Below are 24483 nucleotides of genomic sequence, written 5' to 3'. Positions count from 1 at the left end.
CCCAGCACCCACATGGCAACTCACAGCCATCTGTAACTCCAGGTCTCAGGGATCTGACATTCTCTTCTGGCCTCCACAGGCACTCGTGGTGCAGTATGCATGCAGACAAAATGTCCATACATATAAACATCCATACATATAACCATACATACATATAAACTTCACATAAAACATTCATATATATATAAACCATCCATACATATAAACATCCACACATATAGACATCCACACATATAAATATGCACACATATAAACACCCACACATATAAACATCCACACATATAAACATGCACACATATAAAGATCCACACATATAAACATGCACACATATAAACACCCACACATATAAACATCCACACATATAGACACCCACACATATAAACACCCACACATATAAACACCCATATATAAACACTCACACATATAAACATCCACACATATAAACATGCACACATATAAACACCCACACATATAAACATCCACACATATAAACACCCACACATATAAACACCCACACATATAAAGCAGCTGGGTTTGGCTATGAAGAATTTTCCTCATTAGGTCATTTGAGGTGGGAAGATCTGCACTGAATCCAGCCACGCCTTCTGGTAGCAGGTTACATAAAAGGCCACGGATAAAAGAGTTTTGCTTTCTACCTGCCTGCCCTCAGTCTCACCAGAAAGTTTCTCTCTCCTATTCCTGAGGCATTCGTTCACTAGCATTAGAGTCTCCTTCCTCAGAATTCCAGCGCAGACTGAAGACTTGCACTCTAGCACGTCCTTGGGACCGACTCCAGCATCAGACTTGGACACCCAATCTCATGGACTGAGCAATTGCTGGATCCCTGGCCTTTCTGTCAAGACACAGACAGTGTTGGACTCCTTGGATCACAGCCTGTAAGCCATGCTGATAGATCACAGACAGACAGGCAGACAGACAGACAGACGCACATTCACACGCACGCGCGCACGCACACACACACACACACACACACACACACAAATAGTTTTGATTCTTTAGAAAACTCTGACCAATACAGCCTCCTCCTTTCAGACCACAATGCAAGCCCCCAGCTGTTCTGTCACCACGCCCCTGCCCACCATCCTGGACTCTCTCTGAAACTTTAAGTCCAATTAAACACTTCCTTTTACCAGGTGTCTTAGTCATAGTATTTTGTCACAGCAAGAGAAAAGAAACTAATACACTGTATGGCACAGATGACGCCTCATGCCTGGAAGCCACACGCATGTGGTGCTCAGGAAGCCCACTCCACAGCTGTGGCTGAAGCACCTATTCCAAATCACGCTCCTGTGCTCCTGCCGGGCAATTCACTTTGGAAAGTCCATCCCATGAGAGCCGCCACCCCAGGGACCCATCTCCAGCCTACCTGAGAGTGAAGAGCCACCAGGAGGGCTTCAAGCTGAACCTCCAGGGTGCGGCTGCTCACGTTCACGGCTGCCTCAAGAATCTGGCCCAGGCTCTGCTCAAGACAGGGAGGAGATGGCTCAGTCCACCTTCTGCCCCACGAGAGGGAAGTGAGGCCCTAGGGTGAGGCCCAGGACAACACTAATGCCCTTTAAGACCCAAGTGAAGAGGCTCTACCGTCACCCCCAGAATTTGGGGGGCACATTAAGAAATGTGTTTTCTGGGGGCTGGGGTTTTAGCTCAGTGGTAGAGCGCTTACCTAGGAAGTGCAAGGCCCTGGGTTCGGTCCCCAGCTCCGAAAAAAAGAACCAAAAAAAAAAAAAAAAAAAAGAAATGTGTTTTCTGGGTCACGGGTCACCATGGGAGACAGAGGGCAAGTTCTCAGGCTCCTATCCAGTGCACAGTAGAAAGGAAGCCATTCCCCTCATAACCCAACACAACATTTTAAGTTAGGGTTGCTTCTGCAGGGTCTGATCTGAGGGGTCCTGGTGTTGCTGTGCCCTCCCTCCCTGTAAATACCTTAGATATCTGAAAGGTCTCCGCATGCTTCTTGTAGAGGCCAAGTACTGCAGGGAGGAGCTTGGGGAGCTGTTCTTCCAACCTCTCACTGGGAAGCAGGTGACTCATGGGACCCAGAGCCGCCACCACTGCAAGCCGGAGCTGAAAGGACAGCAAAAGCCTCCCTGTCTACTGCCCTGAGCCCTGTGTCTAAAGGCAAGAAGATGGCTGGCAGTCACCAGTGCATCTATGGGGCAACTATGGCAAGAGGTCAGAAGTTGGCCAGGAGGACACAGTCTCAGGGCAGAGAGTGGTTGCCATAGGGACCTACAATGACCAGGCCTCAAAACCAAGCTTTAGAACAGGCTGACTCCAAGTTAGATGTAGGGGATCTTCATCACCTAAGTAAGTATCGGTCACGATCAGGGAATTTGGGCCCCTTTCTCCCCTTAGGTCCACCCAAGCAGAGAGAAAGGGCAAAAGCAGGAGGGAGCCCCTCATGGGTCATAATTGTACCTTGGCATCTCGGCTCTGCAGCCAGTGGTGGAAAAGAAAGTCATAGGCGCCAAAGATGTCGGCACCGAAGGTGTCCTTCCTGACTGTGGGGTCTGGGGCTTGGTCCAGGTTGGCCAGGTATTCCAGGATGCTTTCACTGAAGTGCTGAAGAGCTGTCAACGCCCCACAGTGAACAACTGACAGGAATCATACTGGCTTCCCAGAGGAGCCCATGAACTCTCAAAGCAGTCTACATGGTGCTTAGTCCAGCACCTGCCCAGATGGTGACCCCTGGATATTTAGAATAAACAGACCCTCCTCCCCCATCTGTATCTCCCCTGAAACCTCAGAATATGGCCTTCTGTGAAAACAGCGTGACTACAGGTCTGTCAGGACAAGGCCTCATACAGGAGAGTGGTCCTAACCCTTCAAAATAGAAGAGACAGGGAGAGGACAGTCATGGGTAACAGAAGCAGAGAATGGAGGGTGAGTGCAAGCTGAAGCTCCAGGAAGCCACAATACTATCACAAGAGGGAGTGGGGAGAAGTATATGCTCACTCTGAGCCCCTAGAAAGGTGCCAATCCACCCACCCTGACCCAGTGTCCCTGAAATAACCTTGCCCCGTATCTACCCTCTCCCCGGCTCATACACCACAAGGGCTGTGGGGCCCAGTGTGAGGGCAAGAAGGAACAGGAAAGATGGATGGGCATAGGATGCCAGGACAATTACTCAGGCCTTCCTTGGCTATGCCCTGGGGTCTGAATGGGGACACAGCGGGGTAGAGCAGAGGCTCTGAGTCGCTGTGGGCATTCATATGAGAGGTCCAAAGACCTGGGTCTGGGTTTTGAGAGAACACAGGAGCAGGGGTGGGCACTGAGGCAGAAATCTCTGTCAGTCTATAAAGGGCTCACATCCTGCCAAAGCTACCGTCACAATCTCAAACCACCTGACTGCTGGCACACAGGCAGAGCAGCAAACCGGGCATCTTGTAAATGCTAATTCTCAGATTAAAACGAACCTGGAAACTGACCCTATTCTTTTCGAACAGCAGAGGTTCAGCCCATGTCAGGGACAAACAGTAGGGTGCTCCTGCAGCCTTCATGTAGACAGCCACGACGCACATGGCCTTGTCCACAGGATTCTCAACCTACCTCCTTCCTTCCCACTACTGTGCACCAGTGACCAACAGTGTAGTGTGGCTACTTTGTAGCAGGTGTGTGCCCCTCACACAGGCCTGGGACACTCCACAGCTTTATGAGTTTTCCTACCCTTCTTAGCCCTTAGAGTCGTGACTCTCAAACGTGAGCCTGGGTTTACCACACATGCTATTCCCTGCAAGGTAGGCTCCGAGCCACAGGAAGGACGTATGGCTCTAGATGCTCAAGCTTTTCCGGTAGTACTTCCCAGCATGCACTGTTTTGGCACGATATGTTGGCGTGGACCATTTTGGATCTGCTGTACTTTCTGGTATGAGGATTCTCATCGTTCATGAGGACAGATGGCTGGCAAACATGTCTGCCACCTGCTCCACCCTATCCCCTCTCTCGTAATCCTGTGAACCTCAAAGGCTCTTGCTACCCCCAGGATATCCATCCTCACTCCCTCCCCTGTGCCCATCTGAGTGTATGTGTGTGTTTATCAACACGATCCACTTCTCTTCAGTAGAAAATTTAGCTTTTTTTTTTTTTTTTTTTGGTTTGTTTTTGAGACAGGATTCCCAGACTGTTCTGGAACTTGTTCTGTACCAGACTTGAACTCAAGAGATCTGCCTGTCTCTACCATCCAAGCGCTAGGATCAAAGGTGTGTGCCCCCCTACCCCCCCGCCCAGCCCCCAGCTTGAACTTTTAATTTCTTATATTTTTATTCGGTCTTTTTTTCTCTCCCAGGACTTGATTTTTCTCTTCTGCCTTCTTCCTTCTTTTATTTCTTCATTCACTTTTCTCATAACCTGTAATGGATCAGTCCAAATCTTTTCTCCTTTGAGCCTGCTCTGTGCTAAGTGGACTTACAATGGTTCCAGGCTCATGTTGAGACTTCCGCCCCACAGCCAGTGCCCAGGACAGTCTTGGCTGACCACAGGTTGTTGTCTAGGGGACACAACCCTTAACTCAGCCCCCTGTAACACAGAGCCTCAGCCACAGCCCCCCACCTAGTCCAATAAGAGAAATAAACTTGAATCGTCCCTGACACAGGGTACAGCACAGCTACAAACTCTCAAGACAGAACTTAAAGGAAATGATGAGAGAAACCCTCCCATCAGAACCTCTGGAGAAATGCTCTCTGCTCAGCCGCCCTTTTCCTGAAGATGGGCCTCAGAGGGTTTTGGTTCAGGTAGGTAAAGGCTCAACTCCCACCACTCTTGGCTGCCGACATTGAGACCGAAGGGGCCTGGAGGCAGCAGGAGACATCTGACTCCTCAGCTCCTCTCAGCCCCAAGGTTCTTCCTTCAGAGCCAAGGATATCAGTCAGCGTGGTCTTCAGGGGCAAGAATGTTTTCCCAAGTAACAGGTAAGCGTATTTCCAGATGTTTGATTTTTAATCCGTTGCATATATTCAGGATGAAGGAGGTCCTCTCTCCTGATGCCAATGTCCTTTTCCTGGGAAGCCACCACCAGCTGGGTCTTCTGAGTAAGTGCCACAGGCGCCCCCACAGCAGTGTGTCCTCCTTTTGTACCTGCGCCTGGCACTCAGAGCTGGCCCTCATAACCACTAATGTTTCTAGGACAGCTCTGTTGTCTCTGCAGTGAGATCCTCTCACACTGGTGTCTGCTTGGTTCTGCAGGTGTCACCCACACAGCTCCAACACCCCGCAGCTTTGAAGAATGACATCACTGGCCACTCGCCCTAGCCTCCTTCCCACATAGAAGGCTGCCACACCGGGGCACTCTCTGTCCCAGCTTGAACTACCTCAGTGCCACACCCTTCAGCTGCTCTAGGGAAGACTGGATGAGGTGCATGCCCCGGACCTGTTTCTCTGAAAAACCTTTGTCCTCACAGTCGGATGGCACGGGAGAGTTATGGTCCAGTGCACAGACTTCGATCGCAGTTGTGGAAACTGCTGAGTGGACTGGCGTTCCTACAGACCAGGCATGCCAGTTCCTTACCAGTGTCTAGGGCATGTGTGCCCTGGCCTTTCTGTCTGTCCGTTCTGTCTTCTGGTTACTGAGCCGTGGGACTTCAGATATGCTCTTCCAGGGGTCTGTCACTGGAAGGCAGGCTCTGCAGTCTTACCCACTAACCCTTTCCTCTCTGGTTTTTCTACTTACTACAACTTGGGACTGCCATACTCCCCAGAAGTTTCCTGAACCACCAATTGCTCTGGGATGCTTTTCAGTTCTCCCCCTGCACTTCTGGAGAGCTTAGTTTCATTCTTCTTGACTGTAGCTCCTTCATGGATGCTCTTGCTGCTGAGCTCATCCTCCCTCTTATCTTCCGGTCCTTTTGGTTGTTCTTTTCTTTACCCGAACTGCTTTATCCCCAGGCCACACTTTGTTTATTTGGTTGCCATCTTTCTACTTGACTTTCCTCAGAGGTGGGCCTTTGCTGTTCACCGTTTCGGGCGCGGGCCAGGCTGGCTGCAAGCCTGCCCCTCTGCACCGTTCTATCAGCTCCTCTGTGGATGGCCTCCTATTAGATGTTGCTCACCGCTTTCTGCTCCTGCAGAGCTGTCAACCTCAGCCACCCAGGCCTCAGATGCCCAAAACAGAGAGCCCACCAGCCTGAGGTTGTTCTGGCCACAGACTACTGTATCCTCCAATAGAGACAAAGACTGCCCAGTATGAGCAGTGCAGGTAGGAGTGCCCCTAGGAGTTCCCCTGCTGAGCCCTGGTGCCTTTAGCCAGTAATGCTAGCAATTGGGAAGCTGAGGTAGCTGAACTGATTTCAAGTTCAGAGATCCTGTCTCCAGAAACAAAACGGCTGGGGATGGAGCTCAGGTAGTAAAGTGTGCCTACCATACACTAAACTCTGGGCTCAAGCCCTATTTCCACATAAACCAAGCAATGGTTGCCTGTGTCAGTAATTCTAGCAGGATAATCAGAGTTTCAAAGTCACAGACAGTCTGTATAACATAAGACCGTGCCCCCGACCCTCACATAAAACAAGGGTCCATCTTGGTCCAGCCCACCTGCTACAGACTGAGGTGCCGCATGGCAGGAATTAGGGGGCATCTTTCTGCAGGCCAGGATCAACCCTACCGGATGTTTCCCAGAAGAACCACAAAACAGCAGCAGCTAGTCTTGGCATGAATACCATACACTCAGCACATAATTTCCTTCCTCTGTGTTCGATAATCTCTACAGCCTCTACCTGGGTGAGCCCCCTCACCCATACCTAGCACTTTCTGGGTCTCAATGTGTGTTTACTGAAGCCCACACCGGGCCTACTCTGTCACAGATCTCCTATTCATCCCAAACTACCTCAAGCAGGAGTTCTACCACTGTGACCTGGCCCTGCTCTCAACCACAGGCAGAAAACCACTAGGGAGAAAGGACCCCACAGACAATGGCTTAAGGAAGGCAGAGCAAGAAAGACGGAGTACCAGGTGGTGAGGAGAGGTGGCAGGAGATGAGGAACTGCCTGGACTTTGCTGCTGTGAGAAGAGGCAGGGGAAAAGCAGGAGAGCCAGGAACTCTAACAGTCCCCTCTTGGGAGGGCTGGGCATGAAGAAAGGATCCTGACGTGAGGCTTGAGGGTCCTGTCCTCCTGAGACCTAGAAAGGCCTAGATGTACCCTTTCCGCCAAGCTTCAGAACCACAGCCTTGCTGTCAGTTCTAGAGACGGAGGAAGCCCAAAGTTTTGCCTGTGAGGTACATGCTATTGTTGGTGAAGCGCCCATGGTCTCAGATCTCCACTTCTACCACAGTGACGTTCTTACGCCTTCCAGCAGAAGACCCTCTACCACTGACAGCCTCACTTACCACTAGACACCATGTTCAGGCCACAAAATTCCCATGATTCCCTGCAAGCACGCAAAAGGCTGCAGACACAGACCACAGGAGAACGGTGGGACATATGGTCTGAGGTACCAGGTGAGTAGTCACTCTGCTAGTTGGGAACATGTAGCATAAAAGTGGAATACTCTGAGAAAACATTCTGTCTATTCCCCAGGACTATTGAGACTTCTGAAAAGACCCTTCAGGGGTGAGAGGGGCAAGTCCCCAGTGTATCAGAGAGAGGCAGTACGGGAGCAGAGGTTATATTTATGAGTGCGGTCCTCACCTCAGCAGTGGCTTAACCAACTGAGCCCTACCTTACTAGTAGACAGCCCACGTCTACTTCAATGGCATCTACCACAAAGGACACATTTGTACACAGCCTCCCAAGAGGGGCCCTAGTTCAGAAAATGAAGGATGGGCAGTGCCCAGTCTTACCGCAGCAGAACACCACCTTCAGCGCATCCTGCTTGGCCATGCCCAGCATGGGCAGCATGGTACTCAGGATGGATGGCAGGAAGGGAACCATGTCAAATGCTGTAAGAGAGAGTATTTCACAGGGGCTGCAGGCCCAACCCATTTCCTGCCTACCCTCGCCTCAGGACTTGGAAGGGACCCACAGCTTCAGGTATGAGATCAGGACATCTTCAGAGGCCCCCAGAACTAATCAGGGACATGGGCGGGGGGCAGAATCACAGAGGCACTTACCATTGGACATTGAGAGGTTAGCGAGAGTGTGCAGCACTGAGGAGTGTGGTAGCATTCCAGGCTGGAACCTGTTCAGCACCTCCTCCATCACCTGGTTGGTGAATCGCTTCCCCACAGCAACCAGGACGCTGCTTGCGGCCTGCTGCCAGTCACAGTCCAGCTCCTGTACCCAAAGAGTCGCCAGGTTGATCTCTCCCTGAACCTCTCAGGGAGCAAGATACCTGGCCCTCGGGGGTGGTTGGACAAAGAAAAGCTGCTGTGTTCCAGCATTCCTAGTGAATACAGGTCAGAGACAACACGGCATAGCCGTAGGGGCCCTGATGCCTAAGGAGAAGCCCCAAGTGTGGTTGGGAGGAGTGGTGAGGTGAAGTCTGGCAATGAAGAGGGCTGCAGGGGTTGGGGATTTAGCTCAGTGGTAGAGCGCTTGCCTAGGAAGCGCAAGGTCCTGGGTTCGGTCCCCAGCTCCGAAAAAAAGAACAACAACAAAAAAAAAAAAAACAAAAAACAAAAACAAAAACAAAAAAAAAAAAAAAAAAAAGAGGGCTACAGGCAGCCATTAGCCTGAGAATGGTTTCCCTACCCTCATCCTAAGAGTTCAGGAGCCTGGTTCTCTGCTTCGGGGGATACAGAGGATCAAGTGGTCTCTGCCAGTCCAACTCCAGCCCTGTTCCAGATACTGTGAGATCAGAGTGAAGGAGCTGATCTCAGCCGCCTACATGCAGAGGCCCTCACCTTGGTCCTGGTCATCTCGCTGGAAGCCAGGAGGATGACAGCGCTGGCAGTGTCCTTGTCCAGGTCGTGGATATGACTGCTCAGTATTGTCTCCATGGCCCTCAGGATCTTCGTCCGGTACGGATGAGCCAGCTGAGGAGAGAAGTTCCCAGGGAATGTCCTGAGAGGTGGGATGAGTGCCCAGATACTCCTTGTGCTTCCTGTCTCTACCGAGGCTGCACTGTGCAAGGCCATGCTCAAAGCAGGCGCACTGGCCGAGCCTCCAGCCTGTGGAAGCGCCCCTGTGTCTTTAGAAGGGCCTAGAGCAGTCTTCTGTGTGAAGCAAGCTGCAAGCATATGAGCTGGTGACTTGAGTGTTGCCAGCAGGGTCTCCTAGAGAGCACCTCTTCCTTCCACACTTGGCCTCCCAGGCACAAGGATAAGAACTCCTTCTTGAATCATCTTTTTCTACAGCCAGGCCCCTCTGAGGGCTATAAATGGGCTCAAAGTCAAACCCGGCCACCACTGCCCTCCTTCAGCTATGACCCTTCTCTGTTCACAGCCTGGGGCACTACTGACCCAGTGTCCTAGGCAAACCCTTGACCAGTCCTTCTATGATCCTTCACTCTAGACTCGAAAGCTGGTCCTCTGTACTGGAAGGCTTGGGCGGACACTGTCCATGCCCATGTAAAGGGCCACGGAGGGTGGGGATGGGGTGCTAGTGAAGGCTCCCTGTTGCCCACAGTGCAGATAGCCTGACAGACTCAGAATAGCATGCACTGGATGGCCTGGGTGTCAGCTGGGGCAGGCTCAGAGTAGGTCAGTAGTCTACAGGCACTGGGGCCACCTCTTCACTGACGCCGTGAATTCTCTCTCCCACGGCCGTGCTGCCACCACAGCAGGGGAGGGGTGGGGGGACATGCATGCCAGCTGGGACCTATGTGAGACAGTACAGTTCAGTTAAGAACTACACATAGGGGGTTGGGGATTTAGCTCAGTGGTAGAGCGCTTGCCTAGGAAGCACAAGGCCCTGGGTTCGGTCCCCAGCTCCGAAAAAAAGAAAAAAAAAAAAACTACACATAGGTAAGTGAGGCGATAACTCCAATCCAGGGGATCCAACACCCTCTTTAACCTCCTTGGGCACCGCACACATCGTACATAGATAGACATGCAGGCAAAACACCCATCCATATAAAATGCAATAAATAAATAGAGGGGAAATAAAGCAGCGGTGGCAGCGGCAGCAGCAGCAGCAGCAGCAGCAGCAGCAGCAGCAGCAGCAGAAGAAGAAGAAGAAGAAGAAGAAGAAGAAGAAGAAGAAGAAGAAGAAGAAGAAGCAGAAGCAGAAGCAGCAGCAGCAGCAGCAGCAGCAGAAGCAGAAGCAGAAGTTAGTAGTAGTAATAGGAGGAGGAAGAAGAGGAGGAGGAGGAAGAGGAGGAGGAGGACTCGTAGTAGTCGTCGTAGTAGTCTGTTGTTACCTGCTGCATAAGCTACAATCACCCTTCATTATTCCTGAGCCCACAGTGGATGAGACACTCCTTCCAGGAAGTAACCAGTATAGATCACAAAGAGCTCCAGAGCCAAGGAACCTGCCAGTTAAAGAAAGAGCTTCCTCCCTGTTTTGTTTCCCCAGGATAAGGGGTTTGAATCCTTGCATGTTGGTGCCCCAGGGAAGGGGGTGGTGCATTCTGAGATGGTGGTTCTTGGCCAGTCACAGAGGAAGACAGCCACTTCAGCTGGCTGGGTTCACACTTCTCTTTCCAGGAACGTGGTGTTCCTGCAAGAGTCTCTCCCCTGACCAGAGTCGTGGCCAGTATGCCAAGGGGAGGGGGAGGGGTTACTGATGCTTTCTTTGGAGAAGAACAGAAAATCAATATGAGCTGGTATGCTTTTATTCAATCAAAACTATTAGGAGCTAGCTAGGAGCAGAGCTCCGATGACACAGTAAGAAGATTCTTCCAGTTCATCTGGAGCAAATGTTTCCAACTTCCCCCGGCTCTCGGTCCTAGGTGCCTGGAGGTGCATTTCAAAGACCATTTCATGGTCTTCCCAGCTCCTAATTCTCCTCACCTTCATGAAGGTGCTCTGGGGAAGACCCTACCTTCCCTCTAAGGAGAACGATTTCCTTGGCTGACCTCTCAAGGCACTCTTCCCGCCAGCAGCACATCCGCTGGCCATGCTGCTCTGGCCACTTCCTGCGCAGTGCAGTGAACAGACAGGGCGGCCCCAGTGACTGGTGCAGCACATGGGCTCTATGACCCTGAATGCTATAGAAAATATCAAAGGATTCTACATTTTAAGAGATGGCTAGGCTGTTAGGAGCACTTGCTGCTCTTGCAAACGACTGGGCTTCAGTTCCCAGTACCCACGCTAGGTGGCTCACAAACACAGGTAACACTAGCTCCAGTGGGGCTGACGCCCTCTTCCGGCCTCTACAGGCCTTGCGTGCATATGCTACCCATATGGACAAGCAGGCACATACATATCCACACATAAATAAAAAGAAGCAAGAGGTTGTAGAGATGGCTTGGAGGTTAGGAGCACTGGCTGCCCTTCAAGAGGACCAGAGTTCAATTCCTAGCACCCACATGGAAACTCACAATTGTCTGTAACTCCAGTTCCAGGAGGTTCCAAACCCCCACAAAGATACCTATGCAGGCAAAACACCAATACAAAAAAGGTGAAAGGATTGTATAAAGATTAAGAAGCAAAATTGTAAAACATTTTTAAGAAATTTAAATAAAAACGTAAATTTAAGGCTGAAAAGATGGCTCAGTGATTAAGAGCACTGTCTGCTCTTTCAGAGGACCCAGGTTCAATTCTTAGCACCCACATGGTTGTTTACAAGTGTCTATGACTCCACTTCCAGGGGACCCAACAGCCTCCCACAGACTATACATGCAGGCAAAATACCAATGCATGTAAATTTAAAAATAAATAAATTATTTTTAAAAGTTTAAAAAAAATGCATGATTTCTTTGGAACTTGGTTTCAGTTCTGTCCTGTGATCTGAATGACTCTGCAATGAAGCTGAACTGATGACCTGTGGCCACAGAGTGTCACAGGTGTGACTTTCACAGTGTGACTCACAGCTCCAAAGATGGCTGCATCCAGCTGGGCATGGTGTGCCCGCCTTTAACCCCAGCACTCGGCAGACAAAGGCGGGCAGACCTCTGGAGTTTGAGACCAGCCTGTTCTACACAGTGAGTTCCAGGGCAGCCAGGGGTAGGCAAAGAGACTTTGTCTCAAACAACAATCATCACAAGAGGATGGCCGTGTCACCCCCTAAACAGTCGTATCAGCACACCCTAAAGCCAAGAACTCCAAAGGCTTAAAACATATTCCCATTTCAATCCCTTGTAGAAGGTGATACTGTCAAACGCACAGCTGGTTTCTGTCTGATTTCATGGCACGCATTCCTAAAAGTCTTAGATTCATCCGTGTGTCCGTTTGCAAGCTAATGAGATGATTGACAGCTGAAGCCTCTACACTGCTCCCAGATGGACCTGGTCACAAAAAAGACCAAGGAAGAAAGAGCCAAACAGTAGGGACCTTAGCCTCTGGGAAGGACAGAGCTGAGGGTGACAGTGATAGCCAAAGATGTACCAATCACGCCCACTCAGTAAAGAGCCCCTAAGATCCCAGAAGGACTGTAACAAGCTTCCAGGCAATGAAACATGTGGAGGGCCCAGAAGGTGGCACACCCAGGGAAGACAGCAGAAGTCAGCATCCTTCCCACATGCCCTGCGTCTCCCTGGTGTTCCTCCATATCCTCTGTCCTAGCCTTGATGATCAATGGGTTTAGTGACTTGTATGTGTCAACCTAGCAACTAATAGACTCCAAGGAGGTAGCCTGGGGAGCTCCAATTTGTAGCTGATGGAATAAACACATTTGATGCTCATACTTGAAGCAAGGCTATCTCGGGCTGAGTCCTCAGCTGTAGAGTCTAACATGACCTCACAGTGAATGGTGTCAGAACAGGATGGACTCAGAAGATGGCCGGCTGTGTCTCCACAGGGCTGCTTGTTTGCCTTTGGTCACCCAGAGATATGCCAGTAGGAGAGGCTGATAAAGAGACTGGGTATGTTTTTTGCTGTCTGACGAGCTAACCAGAGACCACAGTGATGTCTCCACCCAGTTAATACAGAATCAAACACTAATCCATGTTTTGCTGTTGGGCCCTCATTTACTTCAGTCAGTTTCATTTCTAGCTGTGGTCACACAGCCAGTGTTGTAGTTGGTCTCCACACTGGGATATGATATCATAAACCTGGTAACCTGGTCTACAGAGCCTCTGGGTAGAGTATAAGTACCCACATACTGACAAGCAGAATCCCCTTATATCAGCATGGAAATCCAGAGACCAGACACCAGACAGGAAGTGGTTTAGGTTGAAAATGGTGGCAATGAGAGAAAAGAGAAAAAAATTCAGTCACTATGTGAAATGACTTGACTATTCTTTCCTCTCCTCTCCACCTCTGTAGCCTAACTACTTCAGGAAGTCTGGCCTGATGTAAGACACCAGACATGTCTAAGACGATGAGGCCTAGCACCAGAAAGCAATTAGGCCAGCCCAGTGCCCTCTGCACTGGGCCCTGGAGTGTGACACAGTTAGTACAGTAACACAGGTAAGCACCTGACTGGCACACGCAAGTGCCAGGTCCCATCCCCAAAACCTAGTGGCCTGTGCCTGAGAATCCAGAACTCGGGAAGGGGAAACAGGACCAGAAGTCTGAATCACCCGAGTTCAAGGCTGTGTATGAAATGCCATTAAGGAAGAGGAGGAAGAAAGGCAGAAAAAGAAGAAGACAACCAACCAGACTGCGGCTAACCATAAGGTACCACGCATATCCCAAAACAGCAACCGGCAGAACTGTCCTCTGACGCCCACTCTGGATTCAGTAGGATTTGAAAAGGGGCATGCTATAGCCAGGCAAGATGGCGCCGTCTATGCCACTGTGCCCCTTCTCATGGCTGCTGACCCTCTGCCGAAGTCCTACATCTCACGGCCCCAAATGCTGAATCTACCTGGCTGAAAGCTGAGCTACCTTGGGGCACCACAGCTTTGCTGTGGATCTGTGTTGCTCAACATGAGGACCCCAGCAGTGCCACGGGATCTGTCCGTCTGTCTGTCTGTAATGTGAGGGGAAGGTTATTCTATGTCAACATTCAAGTCAGGAAAAAAGGGCATGCTGTGCGGGAACACCGCGTGGGGGAGACATGTACATAAACACAGTGACAGAGAAACACAGCCCAGGGCAGTTGCTGGCATAGCAGCCCAGGCCTCTTAGAACAGCATGCAGGAGCTAGTGTAACAGGGGGAAAGGCCACATCCCATACATCTGGACGAGAGCTCCCCATTCAATAGAGGGCCACTGCTGCCATGCAGGGAGGTAGCAGGTTTTCATCTTCAGTTTTTTAAAACTCAGTAGAAAACATTATGAAAGGCAGAAAAGAGGTAAAGTTCATAATTCAGGAAAGGGGGAGCACAGCAGCCACATTAGTTTGCCGTGAGCTGCCATGCCGAGCCTTTACTCTTCTCTGTGAGTCAAGGCCAGTCTGGTCGACAGAGAGAGTTCCAGGGTATCCAGGGCTATTACACGGAAAAACCCTGCCTCAAACCAAAACCAAACCAAACAAAATAAACAAACAAGACCAAACCAAAACAAAGTGGAAAGAGAGAACCAGCTCCACGATGCTGTCCCATGACCTCTTCGTGCACGGCATGGCGTGTGTGACCCGACATACATTCGACAATAATAAACTATAACCCCACCACTCTGGAGTTAAGAACAAAGGTCACAAGGTCATGGCCAACATGTACTATAGAGCTAGACTGTTTTTCAAAGCAAAACAAGAGAAAGCTCATGAGTTAAAAGCTGTCAGGAGCTAACAATTTGACATCTTACAACATCAAACAGAATTCTAAGTTTCTTGCTCTGTTATATGAGCCATGCTTGCCTGCAGACTGGGATGTTCTGGGGTAGCAGAGGTCTTATGTCCTCCTAAGAGTATCCTCTGGAAGGGGATGGAGAGAGGGCTGGCGGCCTGTAGACCTGGAGCCGCTTCCCAGACCAGGGGAGGATCTGGACTCTCAAGAGCTCTTAACCACGCTCCCCTAGACACTGCTCCCTTAGGCAAGGGAGCCATATTATCTCCACTCAGTATGCAAAAGAGCCAACAGCTTCTGCTCATGAATGCTGTCCACTGAAGTGACAGCCTAGTTCCCTCTTAATGGGACTGCCAGTTCACAGGCACAGCCATTCCCCACATGGTGGAGACCCAGCTGGCATCATCCTTAAACGCTGCCTTAAAGAGAATCTACAGGGCACTTTCTGCCAACAGTCTGGCTCACCACCCAGCCTATGGATCAGGATGTTCCTTGATGACCTCACCATCGCCAAGGGGAGAGGTACCTTGTCATGCTGCCGTAGGTATTCCTCACAGGCACGGAGTGTCTCATCTGGCTGCGCCTCTCCAAGGGAACATAGTGCACTGCAGACCTGCTCCTGTACCATAGGGTCCTTGTCAGTGATGGAGTCCAGTAGGGTGAAGGACAGCTCTGCAGTGACAAAGTCCAGTGTGTTCAGGTCCAAGCACACCATAGGTGCCTTCCCTGTGACTGGCGCCAGCTTCTGGGATCACACACTTAACACACAGGAGATGGCACATCCAAGCCCAATGTCCCAGGCCAATAGGCATGGCCTCTTGCCTAACAGGCATTGCTGACCTGAAGCTGTTCTCGCTCATAAAACCCACTCCTCTCTACTGCACTGATCACATCCCCTGATTGTCCCCTACTGTGCTTCCCAAGTTGTGGGATCAGGAACATCCAGTGGGCTGAAGGGCACACGCCTCAGACTCTGTCATCACTGAGAAGCTATAGGCCTGGATGAGGTCCCAATGCTGCTTCACCTATCTTAAGGCCTGAACTTCTGCAAGGCCATCGCCTTATGTAAGTTACCCACAAACCCACAGCGCTCCACAAAGGCTCTGCAGATCCCGCAAGCTACTTCAAGAAAGCTCCCTAAGGGCTGGAGAGATGGCTCCGTGGTTAAGAGGACTGGTTGCTCTTCCAGAGGTCCTGAGTTCAGTTTTCTAGCAACCACATGGTGGCTTACAGCCATCTATAAGTGGATCTGATGCCCTCTTTCTGGCATGCAGGTGTACATGCAGATAGAGCATTCATGTACATTAAATAAAAAAATAAAATCTAAAAGAAGGTCCTGGGATACACCCAAGTCCGACATGTAGGACGGTGGCACTGGGAGACGGGTGCAGACAATGGTAATAAACAGTCAGCGGAGCCCACGGGTCAGGCCCATAGGCCTCTGCCTATCGAGGCCGCCATACAGCAAGCCTTCCACAAACGAGTAGCTCTCTGCAATAAAGGCAAGACAGGCAAACCAGAGACAAGGCCTGACTAGGCCTCTGCTCCCCAGACACCAGGCCTATGCCCACATTGCTATAACTGGATACCTGGAGGTTATCTGGAAGCACTCGCCATGACATGAGAACAGAGAGACACCAGAGCAGAATCTGTCTCTCCTCAGAAGGGACCCTCCCTCATCTTGAGCAAGAAGGAGGACTTTCTAACAGGTCTCCATTTCCAAGTTTCAACAGCTGAATAAACAGTTGATCTAATTAATAAGATTTGATTGCATCGGGTTGGGGATTTAGCTCAGTGGTAGAGTGCTTGCCTAGCAAGCGCAAGGTCCTGGGTTCGGTCCCCAGCTCCGAAAAAAAAAAAAAAAAAAAAAAAGAAAAAGAAAAGAAAAAAAAAGGGAGAAAGAAAAGGAAAAAAAAAAAGATTTGATTGCGTCTCAGGCCAAGTTTGACCCTGCCCTTCTAAAACACACCTCAGCCCCTGCTCTCCAGCTATAAGCTAGACAGAGCAGACACATCCTCAAGCCATCATGAACATATAGAACCTGACTCCAGGGACAACAAGAATGCTGACACCACACACTCTCTCTCTCTCTCCAACATCTTCAACTTTCTGCCTTTGCTGGGAAGGCAATGGCGTCCCACTGCAATGCAATGTAGCCTCAGCTACTCTGACAGCAAGAGAACAGGAGGGCAGGTGGACAGAGGTTCCTCCCAAACGCACTCACTCTTTATGTACGGCCTGCTCATTTCTGTGGTCTTGGCTTCCACCTGTCCAGTGTAAGCATGGATGGCTTCCTCCCAGACCTAGAATAGTAGGAACACAGGATTTTATCCATCATCGTCACCGTCCATAAGATCAGGGTTAGCTGTTGCTTATGTACAAAACACACAGTCTAGATTGATTTGTCCTAGGGAAGATCTCTATCACAGCTGGTCAACCCACTCAGGAAGAAAGTTCCATGACCCCAGGAACCGCCCGGCTCTCCTACACTCCCAAGCTGCCAGCCCCCTCCAGTAGAGCAGTAGCCCATGGTGTGTTCAGGGCTGCCATATGGCACTATCTTCACAGTCCTGGCAAGCATAGTCACGCTCCCAACTAAAGCAACTGCCTCTCAACCTGAGGTGAACCGTGGGGACCACAGCTCAGCTGAACAGGAGGTCACAAAGAGTAAAGTCTCACAAGTAACCAAGCCTGTGCCTCTGCACTATGTGGTCTCATGTGCAGGCCTTTCATCCCAGCACTCCAGAGGCAGAGGCAGGCAGATCTCTCTGAGTTTGAGGCCAGCCTGGTCTATAGAGTGAGTTCCAAGACAACCAAGAAAGACACACACACACACACACACACAGAGAGAGAGAGAGAGAGAGAGAGAGAGAGAGAGAGAGAGAGAGAATGAGAATAATGCTAAATAATTTTTTAAAAAGATACAGGGAGCTGGAGAGACCTCAGCAGTTAGGAGACCTTGCTGCTCTTGCACAGGACCAAGTTCTGTTCTCCAAACCTAGTTTATAACTTCTGTAGACTCTAGCTCCAAGGGGCTGGAGAGATGGCTCAGTGGTTAAGAGAAGTGGCTGCTCTTCCAGAGGTCCAGTTCAATTCCAGAGGTTGCTCACAACCAATGTGGTCTGATGACCTCTTCTGTCTGGGGTGTGTGTGTGTGTGTGTGTGTGTGTGTGTGTGTGTGTGTGTATGTGTGTGTGTAAAACATGTATGTGGTCAATCACAACTATAGATACATAAATAAAAATAAAATAACAAGGGACTAGAGAGATGATACAGTGCTCTTAAAAGCATTCACTGAAGAGAATCCAAGTTTAGTCCCCAGCACCCATATGGTTCCATATGGTTTAGTTCCCCCAGCACCCATAGGGTTTAGTTAGCAGGTCAGACATGCACACAGTATGCACACACATGCCAGCAGAACACTCATACACAGAAAATAAAATATTTAATAAAATAAAAAGTGTTAAAGAAACAGAACCACCTGACCCATGTATTACTCTCCCCGGGGAAATGAGAGAGATTTAGGGGATTTAAGTGGAGGTTGTGTTTTTGAGAGTCTCCCTATCCCTATCCAGACCTACAGATTCCCACTCACTATGTACCCCAGGATAGCCTTGTATTTGCAAGAATCATACCCCTGCCTCCCAAGAACAAGAATCACAAGTCAATGCCACCAATCCAGCCCCAAAAACATATTTTTTTAAAAAATATGAGGGCACTAAAGAGGTGGCTCAGAGGTTAGGAACGCTGGCTGCTGTTCCGGAGGACCTGGGTTTAGTCATTAGCACCATTATTGTGGGGGTTGTCAACGGTCTGTAACGCCAGTTCCAGAAGATTTGACACCCTTTTCTAGTTTCTGTGGTCACCAGACACACATGTGACCACAGAAACAGACATATATGCTGACAAAACCAAAGAATAAAATAAATATTTTAAAAACCCAAAAAGTACATAAATAAGCTGGAAAGATGGACCAGGAGTTAAGAGCTTGCTGCTCTTTCAGAGGACTAGGATTTGGTACCAAGCACACGTGTTAGGTAGCTCACAGCTGCCTGTAACTCCAGCTCCAGGGAATCAGATGCCCTCTTCCAACCCCCACAGGCATTTGCACTCAAGTGCACATAAGTAAATATAAAATACACATTAAGTGCATACACGCAAGTGCAGATAAAATATAACTTAGAGAACTGAGATTTAAAAACAGGATAAAATCAACCGACCAGGAGCTCCCAGATGGCAGAGAGGATGGAAGGCAGGCAGGGGGCGCTGCCTTGAGGCCCGCAGCATCAGCACAGCATCGCCCCCGTCTTCCAGGAGAGCATCTAAAAAGAACGGATAGACAGGAAATGAACTCGCATGCTCCATCTGTGCCCTGGCAAAGAGGAAGCAAATGACCCCAAGGTGCAAGATCGCTGAGACAGCATCAGCTTTCAGGCAGTGTGAGAGACGCAGGGGCTTAACCGACATGGACCCTTAAGCTTCGACCTCCTAGGTCTGCACTAAGCCTACAAGGTACAGGCGTCAGGGTTGGCTGTTCTTCCCTGTGAAAAGCTAAAGGAAGGCAACTGTATCCCTCTCAGGCCGGTGTGTGTGATGCACATGCACGTATGCAGGGCAGTGTGCAAACTTATGCAAAGATGAGCAAACAAAACTCAATAACCACCACGGGTCACCTGTCCCTGGCCCAGATGAATACAAGAGGAACCAACTCGCCCTCCTGATCAAAACAACCAAAGGCCTGGATAAACACAAAACTGGTGCACGTCTTTAATCGCAGCACTCGAGAGGCAGAGGCAGAGGCAGATGGATGTCTGTGAGTTCAAGGCCTGATCTACAGCGAGTGTTCTAGGACAGCCAGGGCTACACGGTGAAATTGTGCCTCAAGAAAAAGGAAAAAAAGAGATACAGTTCTAGAAGTGGTGAGAATTACCTCAATCTGTCAGAAAGTGTCTTTAAACATAGAAAACTTTTCCCAGCAGGGTCAGAAAAAAGAAACAGGAAAGACACAAGAAGAAAATCGAACCTTAAGAAAGACTTAACCCACCACTGCTGGCTCTGACAATGAAGACAAGGAATATGACAACCTCCTGTCGCTCTCTCCAGACACACCAGAAGAGGGCATCAGATCCCATTACAGATGGCTGTGAGCCACCATGTGGTTGCTGGGATTTGAACTCAGGACCTCTGGAAGAGCAGTCAGTGCTCTTAACCGCTGAGCCATCTCTCCAGCCCTTGGGGACCTTTTTGTGCACTGTTTAGTAAAGGTTGTCTTTGTATCATTCATGTGTTGACTTCTGTACAGGCAGAGAGTAGAGAACTGGCCTATGCTATGATTACGAATCCTCACCAGCCTCAGAATTTTATAAACAGATACCCCCCCCACCTTCTGATTGGTTTAATAAAGATATGACTGCCAATAGTTGAGGCAGGAGAGGAAAGGCGTGTCATGCGGTGCTGGTGAGTCAAGGCAGCCTTGCAATAGCCTCGGTTTAGTCAGAAGGAATGGGTGTGTTGCTTTGATTCCATTGCTATAATGAAACAAATGAAACACTGACCAAATCACTTGGAGAGGAAAGGGTTATTTGGCTTATACATTGTGATCACAGTTCATCACCACAGGAAGGCAGGAACCTGGAGACAGAAACTGAAGCAGAGGAGAAACGCTCAGCTGCCTCCCAGGAACACTTGCCCAGAGGCGGTACAGCTCAGAGTGGACTGCGCCCATACCCTGGCCCACAGACCAGTCTGGCGGGGGCATTTTCTCAATTGAGGTTGTCTCGTCCCAGATGACTCTAGCTTGTACCAGGCTGACAAAAATCTGAGCACATGGGAACATTGGTCCTATTAGATGCAAAGTGCCCATTCTGCCAACAACTTAAAAACAGGAAAGAAACCATCTCTACAGCTTTTAGTGAGAGTGCAGTCCCCTATCCTTAGATTAATGACCCAAAAGACTTTATCACAATAACTCTGTGTTACTGGAGCCTTAGAAAACTAGGCAGGAGAGAGGCCTCAGCAATTTACGAGTACGAACTGACCTTGCTGAGGGCCTGAGTTTGGTTCCCACAGTGGGTAGTTCACAATTGTCTGTAACTCCATCCAGGGGCTACATGTAAAGAAACTACCCAAGTTCAGGGAAAGAGCCACCCACCCGAAAGGGCAAGCAGAGATATCTGAAGCATACACGGGCAGGAGCAGTGTCTGTTGAAGGTTGAAGTGATGAGTGTCATAACTCACACACACAGGTTAGGAGTTCTGCCCCAGTAATAAGCTCATTCTGGGCTACCAAGACAATTCAAAAGATAAAGGTACTTGCTATGTAAGCCAGATGACCCAGAACCCATGCTGGGAGAAGAGAATCTACTCCCCAAACTGTCCCCTGACCTCCACAAGCACGTGGGAGTCACATACCTGTTTCTCACACGTGTATCATACACACTCACATACTGATAATAAAAAATGAGTTAGTCCTAAGTGAAGTGCTGCCCGGGTCTCACCTAAGCAGATGGAAAACTCTCAAATCGCGTACAAGTCGCCTGTCGCAGGCTCAAGACTAAAAATAGGAATACAAAAGTATCCAGAGCCAAATGGTGAAATGATAAGGCACCCGTCAAAAGTCAGCAGGAGGGCTGGAGAGATGGCTCAGCGGTTAAGAGCACTGCCTGCTCTTCCAGAGGTCCTGAGTTCAATTCCCAGGGACCACACGGTGGCTCACAACCATCTGTAATGGGATCTGATGCCCTCTTCTGGTGTGTCTGAAGACAGCAACAGGGTTGGGGATTTAGCTCAGTGGTAGAGCGCTTGCCTAGCAAGCTCAAGGCCCTGGGTTCGGTTCCCAGCTCCGAAAAAAAGAAAAAAAGGAAAAAAAGAAAAAAGAAAAAGAAAGAAAAAGAAAAAAAAAGACAGCAACAGTGTACTCACATGCATTAAATAAATAAGTAAATAAATCTTTTTTTAAAAAAAATGACAAAAAAAGAGCATGATCCTAGCACTTGGGAAATGAAGGAGGAGAATAAGGAGTTGGAGGTCACCCTTAGCTACACAGTAAACATAAGGCTAGTCCAGGTGACGTCAGCTGGTTCTCAGAAAGGGGGGCAGGGAGAGTCTTTGGAAAAGAAAAGCAGTCCCCAGGCCTCCCTATGTGCCCCACAGAGCCCTTTCCTCTTCTGACCAGCACTCCTGATGTGGTGTACCATTCTAACTGTGTTACTGAAGCACAGGTCACCTCAGTAAGACGGCAGCCCTGCCACTGAGAGCCCAGACACAGGCCTGCATGACCATCAATTCACCCAGAAGGTCATCACATGCTAGAGATAGACCCGCTAGGGACAGAGCTGCAGGCTCACAACACCCAAGACATCAACAGCAGGAGCTGAGAGCCGGACTTCATTAGCCAGCAAGTCTGCATGAAGCTGGAGAGACAGGAGAACCTGTGATAACACATGTTGCTCAAGGCAAGGAGGATGGGAAGTGCAATACACAAGTGGCAACCTTCATCTCCTTAACTCAGAACCAACACCATTCCAGGCCCAGGACCTGGAGCTGCTGATCCTCACACAGCATAACACAACATGGAGAGTTCAAATGTTATGACACTCGAGAAGCATGACAGGCACCATCACCTTGAGTCACTGGAAAAGGAACAGCAGGATGAAGCCAAGAGGAAATGACAACAGTGCACAGAAGAACAAAGTCCTCAGTGCCATGGCAGTCAAATCTGTCCCAGCTGGCTCTCCCAGCTTCTTGCTTTCAGTTCAAGATGTGAGCCTCAGCACTCTGCTCCTGACACAGCTCCACCATCATTAACTCGAACCCTCTGGAACTACGGTCCAGATAAACCCTCTCTCCTATATGTTTCCTAAGTCCTGATGTTTGATCAGAGGGATGGAAAAGTAACTGATGTAACAGCGAATTCCTAACTAGTCAGGGCAGCTAACACCAGGGCTACTAATAAAACCCTGTGTCCAAGGAAGAGGAGCAAGAGGAGGAGAAGGGGGAGGGGAGAGAAAAGCCTATCCTAAACATCAACGTCACTGGTGAGAAACTATGTCCACACAGGTTAGGTGAGAAAACAGACTGCGTTCAGACTGCACCACCTCTGTCCAGGGACATGTTGCCAAGGGCATGTTGAAAAGTCAGGCTGGCGTGGTAAAAGGCAAGGAAAAAACAGCACAAGACACTTAGATTAAGAAGAAGCCGGGTGTGGCTGTGCCTTACGGGAAGCAGGGGCAGGTGGATCTCTGTGAACTAGAGGCCAACCTGGTCTACAACGGGGGATCCAGGCCAGCTGGGGCTACACCGTCGTGAGACCCTGCCTCAAAACAAAACAACAACAACAACAACAACAACAAGAGACCCCATATGAACAACAATGCCAACCAACCAGAGCTTCCACGGACTAAGCCACTACCCAAAGACTATACATGGACTGACCCTGGGCTCCAACCTCATAGGTAGCAATGAATAGTCTAGTAAGAGCACCAGTGGAAGGAGAAGCCCTTGGTCCTGCCAAGACTGAACCCCCAGTGAACTAGATTGTTGGGGGGAGGGCGGCAATGGGGGGAGGATGGGGAGGGGAACACCCATATAGAAGGGGAGGGGAAGGGGTTAGGGGGATGTTGCCCCGGAAACCGGGAAGGGGAATAACAATCGAAATGTAAATAAGAAATACTCAAATTGGGCTGGAGAGATGGTTCAGTGGGTAAGGGCACTGACTGCTCTTCCAGAGGTCCTGAGTTCAATTCCCAGCAACCACATGGTGGCTCACAACCATCTGAAATGGGATCCAATGCCCTCTTCTGGTGTGCATGAAGACAGCTACAGTGTACTCATATACATAAAATAAATTAAAAGATCTTTTAAAAAAAAGAAAGTAGGAAAGAAATACTCAAGTTAATAAAAGATGGAAAAAATAAATAAAAAAAAGTTAGGGGCTGGGGATTTAGCTCAGTGGCAGAGCGCTTACCTAGGAAGCGCAAGGCCCTGGGTTCGGTCCCCAGCTCCGAAAAAAAAGAACCAAAAAAAAAAAAAAAAAAAAAAAAAAGTTAACTGTTCCTGGAGGAATAGATCAGAAATCCTCTGGTAAACACCAGCAAATGTGCAATCCACAATTGGAGTGCACTGGAGGAAAAGATCCACAGCTCACAGAAAGATCCCCGTTCAATAGCGGCCAATCACAATTTGAAAACTGTGCCAAAAGGAGGATTTTCTCTGTACTGACTGTGTAAACGTCTATACAGCGAAGAGTAGGCCAAGCCTGGTGACATAGAACTGTAACCTCAGCACTTGGGAGGTAGAAGTGGGGTTCAAGAGTTCAAGATCACTTTCAGCTACACAGCAAGCCTGAGGGAGATCTGTACTGTGATGGTCTCGGCAGCAGCACAGACACCAAGGCACAGGTCTAAGGACAGTTGAATGGTAACCTGAATGGTAAATGACACAGCCTGGTGTGGGCAAGACCTTGGGTCTGATTCTTAGCACTGGAATTAACAATAACAACAGCAAATAAAAGAAAACAAGACAAACAAAAGCAGGAGTAAAGAACAAAAGGCAGGGGTGAAAAGCAGAAAGTGCTCAGGGGTTAAGAGCACTTGCTGCCCTTCCTGAAGGCCCACATTCAGTAGCCAGCACTCCATCCATGGGTAACTCCAGCCGTAGAGGATCTAAAGCCTTGCACAGGAATGCCCGAAATGTGTCCATACACACTCACAGACACGTACGAAGAGACACATAAATAAGAATAAAATAAACCTTAAAAAAAGTTATTCAAGGGGTTGGGGATTTGGCTCAGTGGTAGAGTGCTTGCCTAGCAACCGCAAG

General features: G+C 49.4%; 1 protein-coding gene across 15 annotated transcripts in view; it reads right to left on the bottom strand.

Annotated features, from left to right (window-relative positions):
- Positions 1-24483, bottom strand: part of Mroh1 (maestro heat-like repeat family member 1) — a 73457-nt gene that overhangs the window by 41662 nt on the left and 7312 nt on the right. For 14 of the 15 annotated variants that reach the window (XR_005487519.2, XM_039080541.2, XM_039080551.2 and 11 more), the window contains exons 2-10: positions 18885-18986; positions 16889-16967; positions 15191-15336; positions 8795-8926; positions 8063-8225; positions 7793-7891; positions 2440-2591; positions 1945-2085; positions 1388-1480 (exon numbers count right to left, since the gene is read on the bottom strand). Coding sequence is in view for 14 of the 15 variants with exons in the window: in XM_039080541.2 (XP_038936469.1) it covers positions 1388-1480; positions 1945-2085; positions 2440-2591; positions 7793-7891; positions 8063-8225; positions 8795-8926; positions 15191-15336; positions 16889-16910 (948 nt within the window). In the remaining variant the exon portion in view is untranslated. Of the gene's footprint in view, positions 1-1387; positions 1481-1944; positions 2086-2439; positions 2592-7792; positions 7892-8062; positions 8226-8794; positions 8927-11373; positions 11424-15190; positions 15337-16888; positions 16968-18884; positions 18987-24483 lie in introns of those variants that run through there. The other variant, XM_039080549.2, reaches the window with a different exon arrangement.

The sequence above is a fragment of the Rattus norvegicus genome, chromosome 7 (assembly GCF_036323735.1).
Source record: "Rattus norvegicus strain BN/NHsdMcwi chromosome 7, GRCr8, whole genome shotgun sequence".
Classification (NCBI taxonomy): domain Eukaryota; kingdom Metazoa; phylum Chordata; class Mammalia; order Rodentia; family Muridae; genus Rattus; species Rattus norvegicus.
This window is presented reverse-complemented; position numbering and strand designations above follow the sequence as displayed.